This window comes from Drosophila hydei, unplaced genomic scaffold (assembly GCF_003285905.1).
Source record: "Drosophila hydei strain 15085-1641.00,03,60 unplaced genomic scaffold, DhydRS2 tig00000211-arrow-pilon, whole genome shotgun sequence".
Classification (NCBI taxonomy): domain Eukaryota; kingdom Metazoa; phylum Arthropoda; class Insecta; order Diptera; family Drosophilidae; genus Drosophila; species Drosophila hydei.
The window spans coordinates 2,778,234-2,799,010 of NW_022045685.1; the positions used below are offsets into that span (position 1 = coordinate 2,778,234).

Below are 20,777 nucleotides of genomic sequence, written 5' to 3' on the forward strand. Positions count from 1 at the left end.
GACGAAATTTGCCTACAATTTTTGCCAGTTGCCAGTTGCCAGTTGCCAGTTGCCAGCAAAGTTGGCACGCCAAAAAGGACCAAGACAAATATTTTCGTTGCTTGTGTGTGATAAAAACTGCATGCGAGTGTGCGTACAGCTCACATGTGTGTCAGGGCGAGTGTGTGTCTGCCTATGTATGCGTGCTGGCTGCTTGTGCGTGTGCGTGTGCCGGCCGAGAAAATATGGTGCAATAAACTTTGCGCTCGCGACATGCGCGCATTTTTGAAGACTCCTGTTGAGCGCATGCACCCACACACACACGCACACACAACAAATTCACACACATGCACATGCACTCGCGCATACAATTTGGGTTTTTAGTGCTGCCAAAATTTGTAATTTCATGTTACGCCAGAGGCCCCTTTTAAGTCAAGAGTATTTTCAGCTCCAACGATGCGACTCGTAGTTGCCTGCAAGGGGAGCGCGTCAAGGTGCGGCCAGGTGGGTGAAATGCCGGAACTTAAAGCCCTCGACTAATAGCTGCGACAGCAAAAGTAGCAGCTTAAAAGTTATGAAAAAGTTAAGCTGATAGTAATAGTAATAGTAATAGTAATAGTAATAGAAATAGTAATAGTAATAGTAATAGTAATAGTAATAGTAATAGTAATAGTAATAGTAATAGTAATAGTAATAGTAATAGTAATAGTAATAGTAATAGTAATAGTAATAGTAATAGTAATAGTAATAGTAATAGTAAAGTAATAGTAATAGTAATAGTAATAGTAATAGTAATAGTAATAGTAATAGTAATAGTAATAGTAATAGTAATAGTAATAGTAATAGTAATAGTAATAGTAATAGTAATAGTAATAGTAATAGTAATAGTAATAGTAATAGTAATAGTAATAGTAATAGTAATAGTAATAGTAATAGTAATAGTAATAGTAATAGTAATAGTAATAGTAATAGTAATAGTAATAGTAATAGTAATAGTAATAGTAATAGTAATAGTAATAGTAATAGTAATAGTAATAGTAATAGTAATAGTAATAGTAATAGTAATAGTAATAGTAATAGTAATAGTAATAGTAATAGTAATAGTAATAGTAATAGTAATAGTAATAGTAATAGTAATAGTAATAGTAATAGTAATAGTAATAGTAATAGTAATAGTAATAGTAATAGTAATAGTAATAGTAATAGTAATAGTAATAGTAATAGTAATAGTAATAGTAATAGTAATAGTAATAGTAATAGTAATAGTAATAGTAATAGTAATAGTAATAGTAATAGTAATAGTAATAGTAATAGTAATAGTAATAGTAATAGTAATAGTAATAGTAATAGTAATAGTAATAGTAATAGTAATAGTAATAGTAATAGTAATAGTAATAGTAATAGTAATAGTAATAGTAATAGTAATAGTAATAGTAATAGTAATAGTAATAGTAATAGTAATAGTAATAGTAATAGTAATAGTAATAGTAATAGTAATAGTAATAGTAATAGTAATAGTAATAGTAATAGTAATAGTAATAGTAATAGTAATAGTAATAGTAATAGTAATAGTAATAGTAATAGTAATAGTAATAGTAATAGTAATAGTAATAGTAATAGTAATAGTAATAGTAATAGTAATAATATCGGAGTCACATTACTAGATGCAGCAACATCAACAGAGTCAACAGAGTTGTCTGGAGGACAGTAACAGTTTGGTCATAGCAGTAATAGATAGAGACACTTTTGGAACGAGAAGGAACTCAGCATGCGATGGCACAAAAATAAAGGCGAATTCGAGGAGAAGCTTAGTTAATTTGACGCGCCACAGCGTCTAAGCTGCAAGCTGGAGAGCGAAGAAGGCGTCGGCAAGTGGGGTTATCTTCGGGTGTATCTGAGGCAGGCAGCAACAGGTGGCTCTGGCTCAGCGGTAATGCCGGGCCATAAGCTCACTTGCAGACGGCAACCAATTGGCTGGATTTGTATGGTGTTGGTCGTTGGAGGGGGGCATGTGACGGTGGGGCGTGTTGGCCGAGAATGAGGAACTGCTTGGGTGGCGCTTAGGCTAAGCACAGCCGGAGACTTGCACACAAATTGTGCAAACAAACAATGAATAAGGAGACGTCCTTCTACATAAGTACGCCCACCCGCCCAATGCCGGCAGCATATCAGTGTGGGATTTACTGCTGGGTATTGAGATCTCCAACGGTATTACCTGCTGCTTGCCGCCCGCGCACAGGTAACATTTTTATTAACAATAACTTATTTTGTGTAATAAACAATGTCTGGCATTGTCTGCTTCCGTTAGCCGTCCGGAGTTCGTTGTGCCCCAGCCGGAGCCCGAGCCCGAGCGATAGAGTAAGCCCAAGCCCAAGCAGAGCTGGCACTTGAGGCGCCGCTTCAGCTGCTCGACATGGAAAACAAATTCTAGTTACGACTGTGCCGAGGACTCTGTTGGTAGGATTACCTCAATTCCTTTGGCTGCCACAGTGCAGCTTCATGGCAGCTGGCTTCCGGTTGACTCTAGCCCATACTGTGCTCTGCTCTGCTCCATGTGCACTTCGCTTGTTTGTGGCACTGCCCAAGTTGCCCACAACTTCTGCCCCAGCTCACCAGTGCCTCCATTGTCAATTTCTGTGGCTGCCACCACCCGCTGGCGTGTTGAGCGCTCACCTAATAAAACCTACAAATAATCACGCATTTATTATGCTGCTCAGCATAGACCTACCTGTATGTGGCTGTGTATGTGGCTGTGTGTGTGTCTCTGTGTGTTTGTGGCATTGTTGTCGTGCATCATGTGAGGCCAGGAAGCAACGTTACAAATTCAACGCAACTTGTCTTTTGTTTTAAGCTTCGGCTGATTCAAGATTCTCAAGCTGAACGTCACTCTGACTCTTATTCTGATTCTAATTCCGATGCTAATTCCAAAGCCCCGGCTACGCTGCGCGTAAAGTTGTTTCGGCACAGTCTCCTGGCCTAATTCACTTTAGAGAAGTTGAATTCTACGAAACGTCTACGGACTGCCTTAAGTCCCTGCGGAGCTCGTAACTTTGTTGTTGCCCTTTAACAAATGTTGATGTTGCGGGTCGGCCTAAGATGTTGCCCTAACTCGATAATTGGGGCTTGGTTTGTTTTAACACAGATTACAGCTGGTAGCAATGCTGCTCATAAAAAGTGTAACTCAACAAAATATTGTGTACATAACTTCAGTACTTAATTATTTTACTGAAAGTCTTCTACCGAGAAGGATGCATGATTTAAAAACTTTCCGCAACTCGGAGTCATTTCTCATGCAAGCCAATGTCATTATGGGGATTTAGTTAATCGATAAATTGAAACTTCGTTATTTTTTATGGCTTTCGTTGGACTTTGAGCAGCTATCATGGCATTAAGTTTCAGCAGGACTTGGGTCACTTTAGACTCTAATCGCATGTACTTGGCAGTCGGACATCTAACTGCTCAAAGGCCGCGACCTGTCCATTTCCAATCAGGTAGCTTGTGTGTCCGATGGAACATCTGCAATGCTTATCTAGGGCAACTGTCTTGTCATTTGGCCGAGCCAACTCTGCCAACTGCCGAGCCAATCGACCTAAAAAGTTGGTCAATCGGCAATAAAATCAAAAACGGAAAAACGAAAAAAAAAATACAAAAAACTCTAAGAGTAATAGTAGCAAAGATGACGACGTCGACCACGGCGGCAAGTTATTCGACAAAGTCCAGGCGGCGTGTCTTGCATCCCAAATGCGAGCCGTCCAGCATCAACGGCGTGTGTCAGATCGGGAACTGAAGAGGAAGACGCGGCTGTTGACGGGTATATCAGGTCCGGAGTTGGTTCATAAAACGCTTTGTACGCTCAAACAGACACAGTAATTGGCGATACACAGACACACACACACACACAAACATACACAGAGCCACACACATGTGTCCTAATCCTTGGCCTCCACTTTGTTTTATGTAGCGGCCAGCGGAGCAAAGGCAACGCAAAGAAAAGCCAAAGGAAGAAAAAAGAAAAAATGCTGAAAAAATAAGGAAACTTTGGCGGCGACGCGCATTTCATAAACTTTGAGTGTTTCTGGTTGTGGCATGCACTTATTTTCTTTATATTTATTTATATTTCGCTCAGCATCGGAATCGCCAGCCCCCTCCCGCCCCCTCATCCGCTGTCCCATTGCCATCCTTCACAGCTAACATATTTTCATCAGCTGCTCCGGCGTGTCCTCTGCTCTGCTTCCACTTATTGAGTGGTCATAAGTTTTTTGACCAGTCCCTCCAGCTGATTTCAGCTGTCAGTCGCTGGCCGCCTGACGCTGGCTCTGGCTAGCACGAAAAATATGAGAAAAAATTATTTATAATAAAATACACCAACGAAATTATGTAGGAAATTTCCGCTTTTTGGCTGCTGCTGTGCAAAATTTATTTCGCATTGGCTTTACAAAAATATGTGCTAGATATTGTCGGGCCTGTGCCCCGCCTCCACACAGCTGCGATTCTCAATTGCATTTCAATGCAATAAGCAAAGTTATTCCTTTGCATTGCCAATTGCCAACAACGGCACCAGCAGCTCCGGCAGCATCCTTGGCATTCGACTCACCAAAGAGCCGCCAGCCAGCCCCGCATAGCCCTCGAGTTAAGCATGTCTATGTTGTTCGGCTGCTCAAATTGTTTCACATTTGCAGTCATAATCCAATGCAAGGCGTATGTTACATCAGCACGGAAAACTGTTTTGCCAATGAGCCAGAAACGACCGGAGCAGCATAAATAGAAAGCGTCGCCGTCAACTTGAGCCCAGTTAGCTGCTTCACTGGAAATATTATCAAAAATATACATAACAAAATGAATTGGTCACATAACTAAAGTCTTTGTCGCTCAGATGATTATGTAAAGAAATAGAAATATTTTATTGAAGACTTCGGCTCTCCGGTGATTATATAAAAAGGTAGAAGTATTTGGATGCAGTGTAGAAAATGCAATAATAAACATAATTTTCTATCTAAATGAAATTTAAGTTAAAAAAGAATTTCAAAGATTTTTTAAGTCAGTTTTGATAAGAAGTCAAAATTCCTTTCGACCAGAATGCCAAGTCACTTAGAATTGCTATTAATTTTACTCCTCACAAACGATTTATGACTATTTTTTCAGACTTTAAAATATATGAAATTTTTTGTTAATTTTTCCAAATTCTTTAAGAAATTTTGTAGCTTTGAATTTCACTCAAATTAAAAAGCAAAAGGAAAACTCATTGTGAAAATTGTATAAATCAATCCAATCGAGTGACAGCAGATCTAAGAGCACAATTAGAGCTGACGAGCATAAGTGAAATGTGTTGATAGAACAATTTTTTAAGTGGTCCACGCCCACAGCGCCCTCGAGTGTAATACTTTTAGCATTTGTGACTCGTTAATTAGTGCAGGTCACTTTGTCTGTTTACGGGTCGGATGCGTATTTTAAGCGGAGGCACAGCGCACCAATCCAATGAGTCCGCATTTCGTCGGCTGCAGCACAAGAAAGTAATTACTTAATGCGAGTGGTGCATGCGGTGCCGGGCTGTGCTGCCTGAGACGGACAGACGGAGATGTGGGCAGAGGGGCAGGCAGGCAGAGCGACCGCAAAATCAAAGCCCATTCCAAGGCTAGAAGTGTCAGTGCCACAAATCAAAAGCCAGCCTGAACTTGAATGACTGCAAAACGGAAGAGAGAGAGGCAGAGAGTGAGTGAGTGAGTGAGGGATGTTGACTGACGGACGGATTGAGTGAGACGGGTTGACGGAGTGGCCTGCACTTGTAGCACTTTTGCACCAAGCACTAAGCAGACCAACACCAAAGCCAAATGAGTTCAGCGCCCTGACAGGGGGCAGTGCAAGGGACAGTAGCACTGTTGCTGCTGCTACTGCCACTGCCACTGCCGGTTGCTGTCTCTGCTAACGAGTGGCGAGTCGAGCAATGATTGTGGTTACTTGTTGGTTTTCATTTCATTTTTCATGCCACTTCTTTGAGTGAGTTTGCAGCAGCGAGTTGTTGGCCGAGAGGCAGGCAAGGTGTGCGGTCAGCTGCTTGTTAAGCACTTTAAACAATGTGGCATCAGCTCACGCTGCATGCCCGTGCGCCCGTCCTACCCCTTAGGAGATTGTTAAATTTAATTTTGCCACTTGTTTAACCAATGACAGAGCACGAAACGAATGCAGACAGAAAAGCTGGGTATCTGCTTTGACTTTGACTTTGTGTGCCCCGCGCCCAAGCACAATTTGTCAAATGAATTCCCAGTCATTTCGCAAAATTGCACAGGCAATGGGACACCCGGACAGCCGGACAGCCGGACAGCTGGACAGCCGGACACTTGGACATTCGGACAGAGCTGCAGGGACAGAGTTGTGCTGCAGAACTCAAGAGAGACAGCTGAGTGAGCACTTGACACGTCAGCTTCTAAGTGGGGACCGTTGGGATAGAAAATATATATGTTTTAAATATATATTATGCTCGAATATTACCTGGCGGCTTTGACGGCAGCGCGCTGATTGCGCCACAAATTGCTTCTGACTGAAATAAGCGAGCCCATCGCGTATACGCCACGTTCGCTCTGTGCATTGCACAAGCGTTAAATTTCATTTTCCAATTAAATGCCAAAACGTTAGCTTCTTTTTGCTGGCAGTGCTGCTGCTGCTGCTGCTGTTGCTGTTGTGATTCCAGTTTGCTGTTGCGCAAAAAGTTTTTGCGTCAAACTGACATCGGGGAATATTACAAAACGCGCCACGGAGCAGCTACAGAACTGCATCATTCGCAATACAAAACAACAACAACAACAGCAACAACAACAATAACGAAAGCACACTCACGCACGGCGCCTCTTCTTTCGTATCGCTTGCAAAAAACCCATCCAAAAAACGTAATTGAATAAAAAAAAATTGCACACAAAACAAAGCAAAACAAAATGTAAATGACGAACGTCGATTGGCGCGAAAAGTAAACGAAGAGAGCGGGGCAGACGGAGCGGGCGGCGGGGGAGAGGAAGTCGTCGCAAGGTGGGGAATCGGGGGCATAGCGAAGTGGGCGCAACTTACATAAATTGTGTACGTGCTATGGGAGGCAGGCGGCGTCCCACAATGGTGCAAACATTTTCAATGGCCAGCCCGATTAATTAACCATCGAGAATCCACTCGCAAATTGTTTGACAATCAACTCGATTGCACAAGATTTGGTTTTACATTTTTTTTCGCCGGCCCCGAAAATGTATCGAATATCAAATTGTTGTTGTTCGGATGCCATTTAATATTAAGAGATTTTTTGCTCGCGCCTTTGACAAAATATTTAAATGTCGCTTTTATTGAGGGCATTTGCCATGCTATCAAGCAATTAAAATCCTTAAATTGTTTATACAAGCGAACTGGACAAAAACATTAACCTAAATCAATCAATTATGAATGCTAAGGGCAAATGCCAATCAAATGATAGCTTTGACGTTGGGCAACAGCTTGTCATGCAGTCCACAGCCCTAGACTGCCTCAACATACAATATATATTTGCCTAATATTGGAATTTACTTATTTTAATTGAAGTATAGATATGTGTTTATATGCTAACTATGCCACATTCATATCTGCCGACATATTCTGGAATCGATTTTGAAGCTGAACTTTTGGCACTTGCATGTGGTTGAAACTTGTCTTTAATAGTTATCTATAATAGAGGTTGCTTTAATGGTTAGTCATAAGAATTGAGGATGATATATTGAAGTCTTCAGTCTTCTGCCTTCTAGCATTTGTCTTAGTTATGCAGATTCGTTTCTTTCTTTCAAATACCCTGCGAGTTCAACACTCTTTGAAATATAAAAATGCCCTCTTAATGATTCAGAGCCTGGTAAGTTGAGGGTAAACAATGTGTCTGTTCAGGGAAAGTCCGTGACACGGATCTGCAGCTATATTCAGCTGGCAGGTGAGCTCTCTAAGTATTCGTTTTGCTAGCCAAACTTCTCGACACTTTTCACATGCAATTTTTGTATAAATTTCATTTGACGTTTTGCGCGCAACTTTCGCGATAAACTTAAGATATTTGGACAAGTGCCTGGCGAGAGAGAGAGAGAGAGAGAGAGATAGAGAGAGAGAGGGAGCAAGTGGGAGAGGTAGAGGCGAGGCTATGGCTGGACAGCAGCATATTAGCTGGCACCAATTGAAATTAGAGTGCGTCCAAGGCAGTTGGATACTTGGCTCGACCGTTGCAAAGTTTCACGTACAACTTTGGATTGCAATGTGGCGGCAAATTGCAAGTCGCGCCAGAAATTAAGCGGCTAGCCGCAGTATGGCAAACGCAAAGCCACGCACCAGCGCCGCTCGACCCGCCCGAACTGCCGACGGACATGTCCAACTAAATAAAAGTCAAGGCAAACAATTTTCTATTTTATTTGCTTGCCAAGTTGCGGCCACAAATTCGAAATTTTGGTCAGAGCTGCCCTCGGCAGTCGGCCCCATCCTCCTTTGTCAAATGCCAACAGATTTACACTCATCGGATCGCATCGCATCGCAGCGCAGCGCGTCGCCCCGCCTCGCATCTCATTTCGACTGATTTCGTTTTGGTTCGCTTCGTTTGGCATCGGCAAGTTTCTCAGCTGCTGCGGCTGCTGGCAAATAATTAATTATGCAGCGCCCCCAAAACTATGCAACAGTTATCGCAGCTCAGTGGCCCGCGCCCCGTCTTAACCACCTGCCAAAAACTTTTGTGTATTACACGCGGCGCTCATCAAGCCAAAGCATTTGACGTTTGCCGGCCAAAAAAGTTAAATGAGTTTTTATGCCCGGGCCTGCGAAGCCAACCCCCAACTACAGCTCACGCTCCCGCCGGGTGCTGGCGACCCCAGCCAGCGATTTCTAATTGGAAAAAGACGCGCGTCCGCTCACTGGCAATGACAATACAAAAGTTTGCAGCTCGGCGAAATTGAAATAAATTGCCGGCAATAACAACAAACACAATAAATAACAATGAACGAGTTGGCAGCACCTTTCAGTGGGCTTCAAACTTCCAATTGGCGTGGGCCAGCGTGGGCTGTGTTGTCTTTGACCAGAGACGGGTAGAGAGGTAGAGAGCCAGGCTGATAGGGGTAGAAGATTGCTGTGGCCATTTAAAACTTGATTACGAGCCGCGAGTGGAGTCATGCTGTTGCTGCTGCTGCTGCTGATGGCATTGGTTAAGTTTTGGAAGCAAATGAGAATTCTGTGCAGTCTCTCATGCATGTGGGCCGTTAAATCGCTTTAATTGCCAATTTCCGGTTAAGTAATTAAAAGCGTTTTGCCCGCTCGACACGGAAATTGGCAGAAGAGCAATTAAATAGCAAACATATTTTGTGTGCTGCCAACCGAGTCGCAGCTCCCGAGTGGCGAGTGCCAAGTGCCAAGTGCCAATTGCCAAGTGCTGACTGACTGCTGATGAGTCACGACTTACAGCCTCGAATGGCTAAAATAAATAAATAAATGTGCGCCTGAATAATTGCCTGATCGATTGAGGCTCGGCCAAGCCCAAGCCAGAACACAGCAGGCCTACTGGCTCGCCTGGCCTCGGCTGCTGACCTCTTCGTTTGCCACTAAACATTTCAATTAATTAAATTTGCATGCGCTCTCTCTCTCTCACTCTCTCTCTCCGAAATATTACTAATACGATCAGCACTCAAACATATCTCTTTGAGTTTGATGTTAATTTAAATTGAATAGAATTTCTTTATAATATAATAAATCCTGGACAAAGCTGCCCTTCATAGAAATATTAATTTGCAGCCCAGCCCCAGTAGAAGGAAGAAAAACAAGAAATAAATAATAAAATATTTAATGGACTTGTGCTTAGCGTTTAATTGCAAATATTTTCACGTTTACTTCGTTAATATTCGCATATTTCGGCAGTGCAATAAATACAAAAAAATAATTAACTCATTAAATAAGCATTTGGCGTTTGCATTTACTTTTGCCGTTGCCGTTGCCGTTGCCTTTGCCTTTGCTTCTCTCTGCCTTTGCAATTTGCTCGCTTGCCGCTGGACCAAAAACTGTGCGTGAGCGGACGGTGGCGTGTCATAAATATTGCTTAATGCTTGCCATCAGCTAAATGGCTACGTGGACACCGGCCAAGAGCTAGCTGTGTGGCTGGCTCTGTTCTGTTTTGCCTAATGCACGAGCTCTGCTCAGTTTCTGCCAAGTGGGCGTGGTCTGTGCAGGAAGACGGCGTGGGGAGTTGGGCAGGTAATTTTTGTTGGTGCTAGGCCGCAATTAATGCCAAATGCCAAGAGACAGGCATATGTATATGATTTACATGTGCGTGTGTGTGTGTGTTTATGTTAGTGTGTTATTCGGTCTGCCAGCACATGGCCGGACATCATCATTATTGTTCTTAATAACTTACAGCATATAATAAAAGCATAATTTATAATATTCTCTCTATGAGCATGTGCACAGGGTCGATCTGTGTGTGTGTGTGTGTGCGTGTGCGTGTGTGTGCCTGGCTCATTTTGCTGTTCACTTAATAATTCAGTTAATTAATTTGCACATGCACAAAAGGCAGAGTCTAAAACTCTTGGCAGTCTTAAATTTCTTACACTCAATTAACATTCAGAATTATTTATCTAAATTGTCGCACACACACTCAGACACTCAAACACTCACACACACGAGCAGGCAGGTGTGTGAAAGAAAAGTCTTGCATGTGCATAATAACATCGTACGTACATGTGTGAGAGCTGTGGAATTTCAGCAGCAGCAGCAGCAACAACAACAATGCCGACGACAAATGTTCCAATTGTTGGCATTTGCAATTATTCATACGCCACGTAGACAAATGTGCTGACAGGACACGTAGCTGGGACAAACAGGACGGCGGACGCCTGGGACATGCAGGACATTCCAGTTTAGATTTGTTGCCGGCTTGTAATCGTCGCAGATAATTAAGTTGTAAGCAATCGTAACTCAGCCAGGTAGCCAGCCGGCCAGTCGGCCAGGTGCTCTCAAGTGCGGAACGTGCCCTGGCAATATGAGAAACCATTAGAGCTACACCTTAAACAGAGCCCAAGCTCGCTGCCTGACAAATTGACAATGTGCTAAACACTTCAATATATACTAGATAAACAAAATGCCAAGTGCTCAATCTTTAATTAAATAGATTTGTGCCTGGCCAAAACTAATTCGAGGAGGCAGGCCACTTGAGTGGCTTTCATATGTGGATTACTTGAGGAAGAGCTCGAGACACTGAGCCCAGCTAACAAGCAACTGCTTATCTCTGTGATTGGAGTTTGGAAATGATGTATCAAGGCGAACGTTGATTGTCCTAATTATAATGTTAAAAGCAATTATTGACATTATTATTATTATTTACATACTTTTTATTGCCGAGGGCCCGGTTCAGACTCTTTGCTCTTCGGTCACAGCCCACACAACTATGCTTGATGGAAATCCTTCTCTAAGTCTACACAGCTTTTTGAGGCACCTTTAATAATTGTCTGACAAAAGCTGTTTTAAGCAAATTGAAGGGGTCAACTGAGTTGCGTCGAGTGCACAAAGGCATCCGCGCACAGAATGAAAACTTGGTGCAATGCCAGCGCGATCTGGGCTGGTCCCTTTTTGAAATTAAAAGTTACTACTTGGAAGCATTTTTGTATGACTTTGCTCGTTATATGCCATTCCAGCCGGATCTGTGTCTTTTGTAGTTATTTACAGGCTTGCATTTAGCTACAGTTGGAGCTCCAGCTGCTGCTGCTGCCTGGTTGCGTGCCGGCTGCTGGTCATTAGGGCTATCAAAAGTGAGAGAGACGGCAAAAAGATTATAAGCAAAGTGCTTCAGTTTTTGAGTCTTTGTAAATTATTAAAACACATAATTTACAAGTAAGACCAGAAACAGGGAACGCTTCAAAGGACAATGCTGACAGTGCCAGGAGTCGGCACTGGCTGCTGGCCCGACTCGAGTTCCAGTTGCGCTGCGCTGCGGCAAGATTAAAACGAAATGCAGCCAACAATAACAAAGCCAACACAATTTGTTGCAAAAGAAGTTCAGATGAAGTTGGCAGCATAGAAAAATTGCTTTAGAGCAGCATAAAGCAGATACAGGCACAGTCACAGCCCACTGAGAGCAGGGCGCAAGACAACATCGTCCGGGTTAAGCTGCAGCTCTTCCCAACAGCGCGGCAAAGGAATTGCAATAAGCTGTTTATTAAATTAGTCAGCTTGCAACCTATACAGAAATAGTTTTTGCACTTAAAAGCTATGCTTAAATCATAAGAGTTTGATGCTGCGTTCGATCTCATTCTCAGGTAGAGGCACGTGCAACTTGAGCTAATATTCTGTCACAGAGTCTGGGCATGAAAATGCATTAAAATAGCTGAGGGCAAGGCTACTCGACTTGTTTGATACTAAATAGTTGATGTTGTCCTGTCGATGAGCAGCCGACAGTTTTCGAGCACTTTTTGGCCAAATAAAACTAATCTTTTGCTAATGGCAATAATCAAGGTAGCAAGGAAAGCGGAACAAATAAAGGCAACTGTCCCGCCTTGAGCCTAGCTGCTCACCTCATTAACGAGGCTCTAAAAGAGCCACATAAACATGTTAGCACCTCTATGAGAATGGGAATTGAAATGGGTTTGGGCTGGGCTGGGCTGGGTCAGGTTTACTTTGCTATCTTTGTTACTTTGCCACTTTGCCGCTTTGCCACTTTGCCACTTCTCTCATGGACTCAGAAATTCTCGCGCATGCATCATAAAATTATATGAGTCCTGAGCACTTGAGCAATGTGCATTGAAGCGGTCGTTAGTGGGCAGGCTGTGAAAACGAGTTAATCGTGTCCGGATGTTGCTGAAGGACGACGAGCGTGTTGCATGGTGCGTGGTGCGTGGTGCGTAGGTTCAGCGCTGTGCGAATGGCGCTAATTGCGGCTACCTGACAAATGTCGCACCTGCAGTACGCAAACAGCAAATAGCAAATGGGATGCGGTAACGTGGCGAGAACAGCGGCAGTGCCAAATGGCAAATAAACATTACTGTTAAGCTACAACAGCAACAATGACAACAACAGCAGCACATCAAAGGATCACCCACGGGGCCGCAGGACCTTTTTTTCCACAGTAGACGTCAGGCAGTTGGCCAATTGGGCCCAATGACCAGGGTACACAGGACACAGCCACAGCCACAATACAACACGCAACACGTAATTGTTCTTGTCTATTAGAGCCAAGAGCCAGCTAGTCGAAAGCACATAAAAAAGAAACATCTGAAAGCAATCAACGAACGAAAATTGCACAGCAAAATAAAGAGGAGCAAATGAAAAGTGTTTGTGCATAACGGGAGACAGGTCCCTGCGGGAGACGTGCAGACCAAGCCAGGGCGAACGATGGCAGAATACCCGTTCAGCAGGTCAGCAGACGGCTGTGCCACAAAGCCAATATGCTTGCTTCAGCTGGTGAACAGGTATTAGCAGATGTCAGTGACTGGATTATGAAATAGGCTACGCTAAGCTTGGAGCATTGTTCAATCTATGCGATGCCTAAGCAACAATGAGAACAATTGGATGGCTATCAACTCCGCAGCAGAGCACAGACTCAACTTATGAGCTTAACTTGTGGGGGGCTAAGCCTTTGAGGAACAAAGCAAGTCAATGTGCTTTAAAACAAGAGCTCACGTTGTGACTTATTGATACACACGCGGGGGCAACGAGAATGCAGACGAAACACTGAGCGGAGCCTGCAAATTGAAAGCCAACAAAATGTTTGTTGTGCCGCCGCCGCCAAAGTCAAGGGAGGGGCAAGTTTGTGCGCTGTCCAGGGAAAGTGCGACGGCCCGCAGCTGGCGGTGCAAAGTGCTGGGCAAACAAGGACAACGCGAAGTAATCAAAGCAAAGCAGGAGCCAAAGCAGCGCGACAAAATGAAAGAGAAGTTCGGTGTTCAATGTTTGCGTTGCTGTTCGCAGGCTTTTCTATTGGCCAAGTAAAGTGAAGCGAATGCCGAGCACACAGACACACAGAGTACACACACACCCACACCCACACACACACACACAGACAGATTGAGGTACTCAGCTGCCCCGATATACATACAATCCGACTTGGCCATGGGCGATTGCGATTGCGATTGAGTGCGTATTGAAGCTGCGGTCTACACGTTGAACTCGTGCTTGTACTCGCTATCCTCGGTGTCCTCTCGCCGACGCTTGGCCAGCAAACGCAACCGGCGATCGGGCGCCAGAGGTCCCAGAACCTGGCTGGAGTAGCGCTGCGAGTCCACGCTGCTGCCGGGCAGCATACTGAGTTCTGGGCCTTCGTTCAGTGGCTGTAACCTGCGCTCCACGCTCCAGTGCACGCAACGCGACATCCTCGCCTTGGTTTGTGGCTCCGGATCTGATAGCTCCAGTGAGCGTTGCCCATCGTTTGCAGTGCAGCTAATACGCAAATCGGGCAGACTGCGATAGTTGGCGATGCCGCTGCCAGCTGCCAGCGTGGGCAGCGCGTCTGTCGGCGGCGGCGGCGTGACCATGGAAACGGGACCTGAGCTGCGTTCGGCCGCATCCAGTGGAGTGAATACGTCTAAGAATCTGGGCAGTGGGGGCGAGGCTTGCCTGGGCATCTCTGAGTTCAGATTGTGCAGCGTTATGCAAAAGTTTTGGAAGCCGTGCACCGTATGATAGTTGCGGCTGTTCTCCTTGGCCTGGCTGACAGGTGCCTCCGGCCGTATACACGGCCGTACGGTGCCCGGCGACCAGGTGTGCTGATAGTGTGGTGCGTCCAGATTGACCTGCCTGCGCTCGTCCAGATCCAAGCGATCGATGGCGCTGTGCAGCTCGGGATCATGCAGCGCCACCTCGCGTGCCAGTCGCACGTCATGGCGCCAGAATTGCTGATCTCGCTGCACCGCTGGCGCCACCTCCTTGATGCGCAGCACAACCACGCCCATCAGCCAGACACAGAACACATTGACCAGTGTGAGGGCCATGCTGACCGTGGCGCACACGAAGAGCTCGATGTGCAGATGCTGCGAGTAGTCGCGATGCTTGGACAGGCTCTGCAGCAGCTCATGGTCAATGTTCAGGACGCGGGCGCATAGGGCGATCGCCCACAGCAGGCCGGCGTTGACCGCTGGCGGCAGCAGAGAGGCGGATATGGCCACGCCCACCAGTGAACCTGTATTGCCACCCAGTACTCCAAGCGCCGCCGCCGCTCCAGAAACCAGCGCCGTGCAGAGGCCAATGGCCAGGGAGTGCGTGTCGCAGCGCGACAGGATCTCCTCGGTGAAGCCGGAGGAGAGCACAAAGAAACGGGCCAGGCCGCACAAACAGATGGCGCTGCCAAAGATGAAGCCCGTCACCACCGAAATGCCAATGCCGATCAGCTCGTTCTTGATGCCTAGCCAGCGCAGACCGCGATCGCCAATCACCGAGCCGAATATGGCAGCTATGATCGGGCCCATTAGCGGCGAGATGAGCATGCTGCTGGAGAGGAACAGAAAGCTATTCTCCACCAGGCCGACGCACGAGAGCAAAGCGGCAGCCATCAGTAGCACCACAAAGTCAAAGTTAATGGTGGCATCGTGTCGCACCACACGCACCACCTGATTCACGTTCAGGCGGCAACGTACCGAGTCCATGAAACTCTGCCAGCCCACACGCTGTCCCTCATGGGTTCCAGTAGCGCCTTCGGCATCAGCAGCTTCGCCACTCGCCACGCCCGCTGCAGCCGCTTCACTTGATTCGCAGCTGAGTCGGGGCGCCGAGCTGAATTTCACGCGCGTATCCAGGCAATTGATGGCCGTCACATGGGTGCCCGGCCGCTCGCCAATGCCCCAATCCTGCAGCGTATAGAGCAGACACTCGTAGCGCTCGTCCTGCAACAGGTCGAAGCGCGCCTGCAGCTGCCTGCCGGCCACATCGTGGGACCAGAACACATGCTCCAGCCGCAGCTGGGCAGCTATCTGGCGCAGCACCGTCTCCAGCGGTGCCGTTCGTGGCAGGTCTTTCAACTGCAGCGATCGAAAGTTCTGCGGCCTGGAACTCTTGCACTCTGCGCAGTTGTTCGTGCTCCAGCTATGCCACGGGCAGCTGCAGCTGGCAGAGCTCGCAAAGCCGGAGTTGCAGGAGGGGAAATACTTGCTGTCGAGACTCAGTTGACCCCGCTCCTGGTGAGCAGTGGGCACCGTCACCATGACGCAAACGGAGGCATTCATATTCATATATGACTTGAATTTTGTGCGAAATATTAACTAAATGAATGGATAAGCTTGAGCGCCCAAGCAAACGGATTTGTTTATGGTTATCTCGGAGCCAGAGGCAAACGAAGACAGTGCCTGATATGAAATATATTGATTTTTTGACTCTCCGTAGCTGTCAGAGCTAAACTAGTTTGCTTGGCACCTAAGCCGATAAATAAATATAGTTTTTATAGTTGGAGAAAGAAAAGTTAAGCTGCCAAGTAATCGCTAAAAATGCCACATTAAACAATTCAATTTATTAAATGAAAAGTAAATATTTGCTTTAATCCCAATCTTATTTAATATAACCCTAATAACGCCTCCCTTGCCTTGCAGCCCAGCCAAATTAAGCTTGAGCTGGGAACATACACAGATATGCCCACAGCAATACAAACACACATACAGACACACACACATATAGACACTTATAGCTGTCAATTAATACTCGTCAATAATCATTTGATTTTGTTATTTATTTGACTTGCATTTCCATCTAAGTAGGGAAGTATTTCTGTTGACAATCAGATGGGTTATATGCAGGTCTGGAACCACGCTCAAGCACCCATGCACTGAGGGCAGACCATTAAGGTATATTTTTAGAGAGCTCTCATTAGTGCCCCATAAGCATGGCTGGCTCTTAATCGAATTGTTTGTGCTGCTGGGCGGCGCAGATGCGGATGTTGCTGCTGGTGTTGCTGCGCTGGCTGCATCCTGTTTGACAAGGTGCCAAGTTGCACGTGTCCTGTTGCCGCATAATCAAGACGGTGGCCAGCAGCAAAGGAAGCAGCAAACGGAATGTCAACAAACTGCATGCAGCCATGAAATATTATGAGACCGTTTGGCTGCGACGTCTGCGGTTTGGCAGTAATAACACACGCACACACACACACACACATTGCAGAGGCGGGTGCAAGCGGTGCAGCGGAAGCGAACAGTCGGTGGCTCCTGTGTAAAGAAAACGCATGTGAACCAAAATCGCGCAAAAAACGCACTCAAAACGAGCAGCAGTTGCAACAGCAACAACAATAACAGCATCGGCTCAATGCAACCATTGTCCTGTAAGCACACCCACACACACATACACACACACACACACACACATATGTGGCATTTTTTGTGCTGCATTCATCGGTGTCCATTATCCAGCGGTATTTGTTTGTTTTTTTTTTGTTTTTTTTTTTTGCCACGCCCTTTTCCATCTGCCATTTGGCAGTTGCGGCGGGTGTGTGTGTGCATCTGTGTGTGTGTGTGTGTGTGCTTTACCGAGATCAAGCGTCAAAATTACATTGTTGGCATACGCTGTGCAACTTTTTGCGCCAGTCGCTGCCGTTGGCCAACATTTTATTTTGTTCCTTTTGCGGTGCTGCCGCCCTTTGGTGGCATGCCTCGCGTTTCCTGTGCTGTCGCCGCCAACAACAGTATGGAGCGTTGTTATTGCGACTCCTGTTGCTGCCTTTTGGTCACCTCGAAATCCTTTCCAGTCAGCCTGCCAGCCAGCTAGCCAGCCAGCCGGCCAGCCAGCCATCCAACCATCAAGCCGATCAGCCCATTGTCTGGTCTGCTTCAGCTGTTCGTTTTTTGGCTGTCCGCAAAATGTGGGCGGCACAAACCGAAAAAAACGAATGAAAAAATAACAAAAAAAAGCAAACAAAGCTGATACAAACAGTAAATTTAAATTCAAGCCGAACAGCAAATACCCTTTATAAAAAAATTTTTATATTTTATCTTTATTAATAAAAAAAAAACCAAAAAAAAATAAATTCAGTTGAATAGAATTTTACTCTAAACTCATTCTGTTGCCAGGACATAAGACCTATTTAAATAAATTAACTTCTATATAAAATAACCCCAGTTAAACTAAACTTAGGACAGAGAATGTTCTATGACCAAATGTTAAAGAAGGGTATTTCAAGACTCCATCAAAAAAGAGGAAAATCTGAAAAAAAGAGCGTGCCGCTAGACGCAGGACACACAGGACGCAGGACGCACTGAGCAGCGTTGATTGTTGCAATTTCTCGTTAAATTGAATTCAGTCATTCAATGCGAGCCCTGAGCAGAGGGCAGCTGAGAACCGAGCACCGAGCGGCACGAGTTGAGAGCTAAGAGAGAGCTTCAAGCTGCACAGCTTATTTATGACAAGTGTCCGGACAGCGGACCACAGACAATGGCAAACGAGCGACCGGCCAGCGAGCTGGGACAACGAAAAACGGCAATGACAACGCCGATGACAATGACAATGAATGAATACGGCGCATTATGAGATTGTGATTGCGATTGCGATGGCGATTGCGATGGCGATTGCAGGTTTCGTTTTCAAATTACACAAAACACATGGCAACAGCTCGTTGGCCAGCTGATTGGCTTAAGCTGAGCAGCAGCTCGATGCGCTTAATCAAGGTCTCCACTGAGTGGTAAAAGCCAGCTTCATTGTAATAACGCGCCACTTTCGTTGCCTGTTCGCAGCCCCCACTGAGATGCCAACGTCAATTACACGTGTGGGTTAAAAAAAGTTTTTCATTGCAGCCACACAATGTGACGGCAAGCGATGAAGGCGAGAGATGAAGGACTTAAGGACTTTAATGAGAGTGAATGCATAATGAAGAGGGATCATTGGTTATTGGCATTAGTATTGCTGTTTATATTTAGGACTCATTGCTGGTGTTCTCTATTGTCATTATCATTATCATTGTCATTATCATTATCATTATCATTATCATTATCATGAGCAGGAGCAGGAGCAGGAGCAGGAGCAGGAGCAGGAGCAGGAGCAGGAGCAGGAGCAGGAGGAGGAGCAGAGCAGGAGCAGAGAGGAGCAGGAGCAGGGCAGGAGCAGGAGCAGGAGCAGGAGCAGGAGGCAGGAGCAGGAGCAGGAGCAGGAGCAGGAGCAGGAGCAGGAGCAGTATCATTATCATTATCATTATCATTATCATTATCATTATCATTATCATTATCATTATCATTATCATTATCATTATCATTATCATTATCATTATCATTATCATTATCATTATCATTATCATTATCATTATCATTATCATTATCATTATCATTATCATTATCATTATCATTATCATTATCATTATCATTATCATTATCATTATCATTATCATTATCATTATCATTATCATTATCATTATCATTATCATTATCATTATCATTATCATTATCATTATCATTATCATTATCATTATCATTATCATTATCATTATCATTATCATTATCATTATCATTATCATTATATCATTATCATTATCATTATCATTATCATTATCATTATCATTATCATTATCTCCAGGGAAAGAGTTTCCATTCGTAATAAACATAGCAATTTCGAAAGTTTCACTACAACTTTAAGCCATAATTAAAGAATTTACAATGATAGCTGCTTAGCCGCAAGCTGATGTGAACTAATTTCATTACAATTCGGCTTACAAATTGACGAACAGCTGGAGCTAAAATCATGCAACATTTAGCCATGCATATTTTAGCAGAGTAGCTTAGTGGGCAAGGTGCGGGCGACGCTTGATGCTGCAAAGAGGAGGACTGAGTGGGGTTGAGGGGGGTGGTTAGGAAGTGATGGCTCGTAAATAACTAAAATGCCAACCGCACAGCTACAGGAAAAGGCAGCCAAATGCAAAATTATGCGCCGCATTTAAATGTAATTTGCATTTATTGCCATTAATTGAGTTCCACTACGCGCTTGTGTCTGTCTGTGTGTGTGTTTGTGGGTGCGTAAATACAGCCGAATGAATTGCGTCAAATGAGCATTTAAGCCTTTTCATTGAGCAGCAACAACAACAGAGCCTCGGGCATATGGCAAACTAATGAACCGAGTGCCGGGTAAATCTGCTTCGGATAGGCTCATGAGATAGCTGCTTATAGATGCAGATACGCATACAATTATATCTGGCGAATCTACCGAGCTTGTGGCATTATATAAAGTGCAACAGCAGCAGCAAAAACAACAGCTCGAAACTTTTGCTCAAACAGCAAATCCCAACCATTCCAATTACTTAACACAATTGTTTGAGTAAGTGGCCAACTTTATGTCTGTCTGTTGTCTGTGTGGCAGCAATGAAAGTGCCAAATAAATAAGGTGCAAACACGCATATGTGTGCGTGTGTGTTTGTTGGCAGTTTGCTGAGCTCGTTTTGCAGCTTAAATGCCAACAAAATCGCAATCGTCTAACGTTATCCTTATCATTGTTATACTTAAGTTAACAGCAGCTTAAACAACAGCAAACACACACACGCACACGCACGCACGCACACTCAAGCACTAATCAAGCACTCACACACATTTGTGTCGAGGCACCTTGAATTTTATGCGCTGCACAGTGTGTGATAGACGCCAACAATTTGAATGAATGCCATTTTTGTGTGAGTTTTTCTTCAGTAAATATCATAAGCTTGAAAATTCTTAAAATATATTTTGATTGAGTTACTTTAATTAGGATTCTGAAATATGCTAATTAATTGCACAGCAAAAAGCATTCTTCAGACTTTTAAGCTTTGAACAATCCATTCAAATTCAAAATTCGATTCATGCTAAATGCTTTGGAATCACTGTACTCGTCGATACTAAGAGAAGCGATTTGGAGTGTATGTTGCC

At 44.7% G+C, this 20,777-nt stretch overlaps 2 protein-coding genes across 2 annotated transcripts in view; one reads left to right on the forward strand and one right to left on the reverse strand.

Moving 5' to 3' along the window:
- The window catches only part of LOC111598440 (chaoptin), a 104,819-nt gene that overhangs the window by 19,369 nt on the left and 64,673 nt on the right, over positions 1-20,777 (forward strand). The gene's annotated exons all lie outside the window — the stretch shown is intronic.
- LOC111598442 lies at positions 13,870-16,329 on the reverse strand. The gene has a single exon (XM_023313683.2). The coding sequence runs from the start codon at positions 16,146-16,148 to the stop codon at positions 14,082-14,084; it is 2,067 nt and encodes a 688-aa protein (XP_023169451.1). The 5' UTR covers positions 16,149-16,329; the 3' UTR covers positions 13,870-14,081.

Excerpts from the sequence above, each read along its gene's own strand:
- LOC111598442 (XM_023313683.2), bottom strand. The coding sequence starts at position 16,148 with ATGAATATGAATGCCTCCGTTTGCGTCATGGTGACGGTGCCCACTGCT.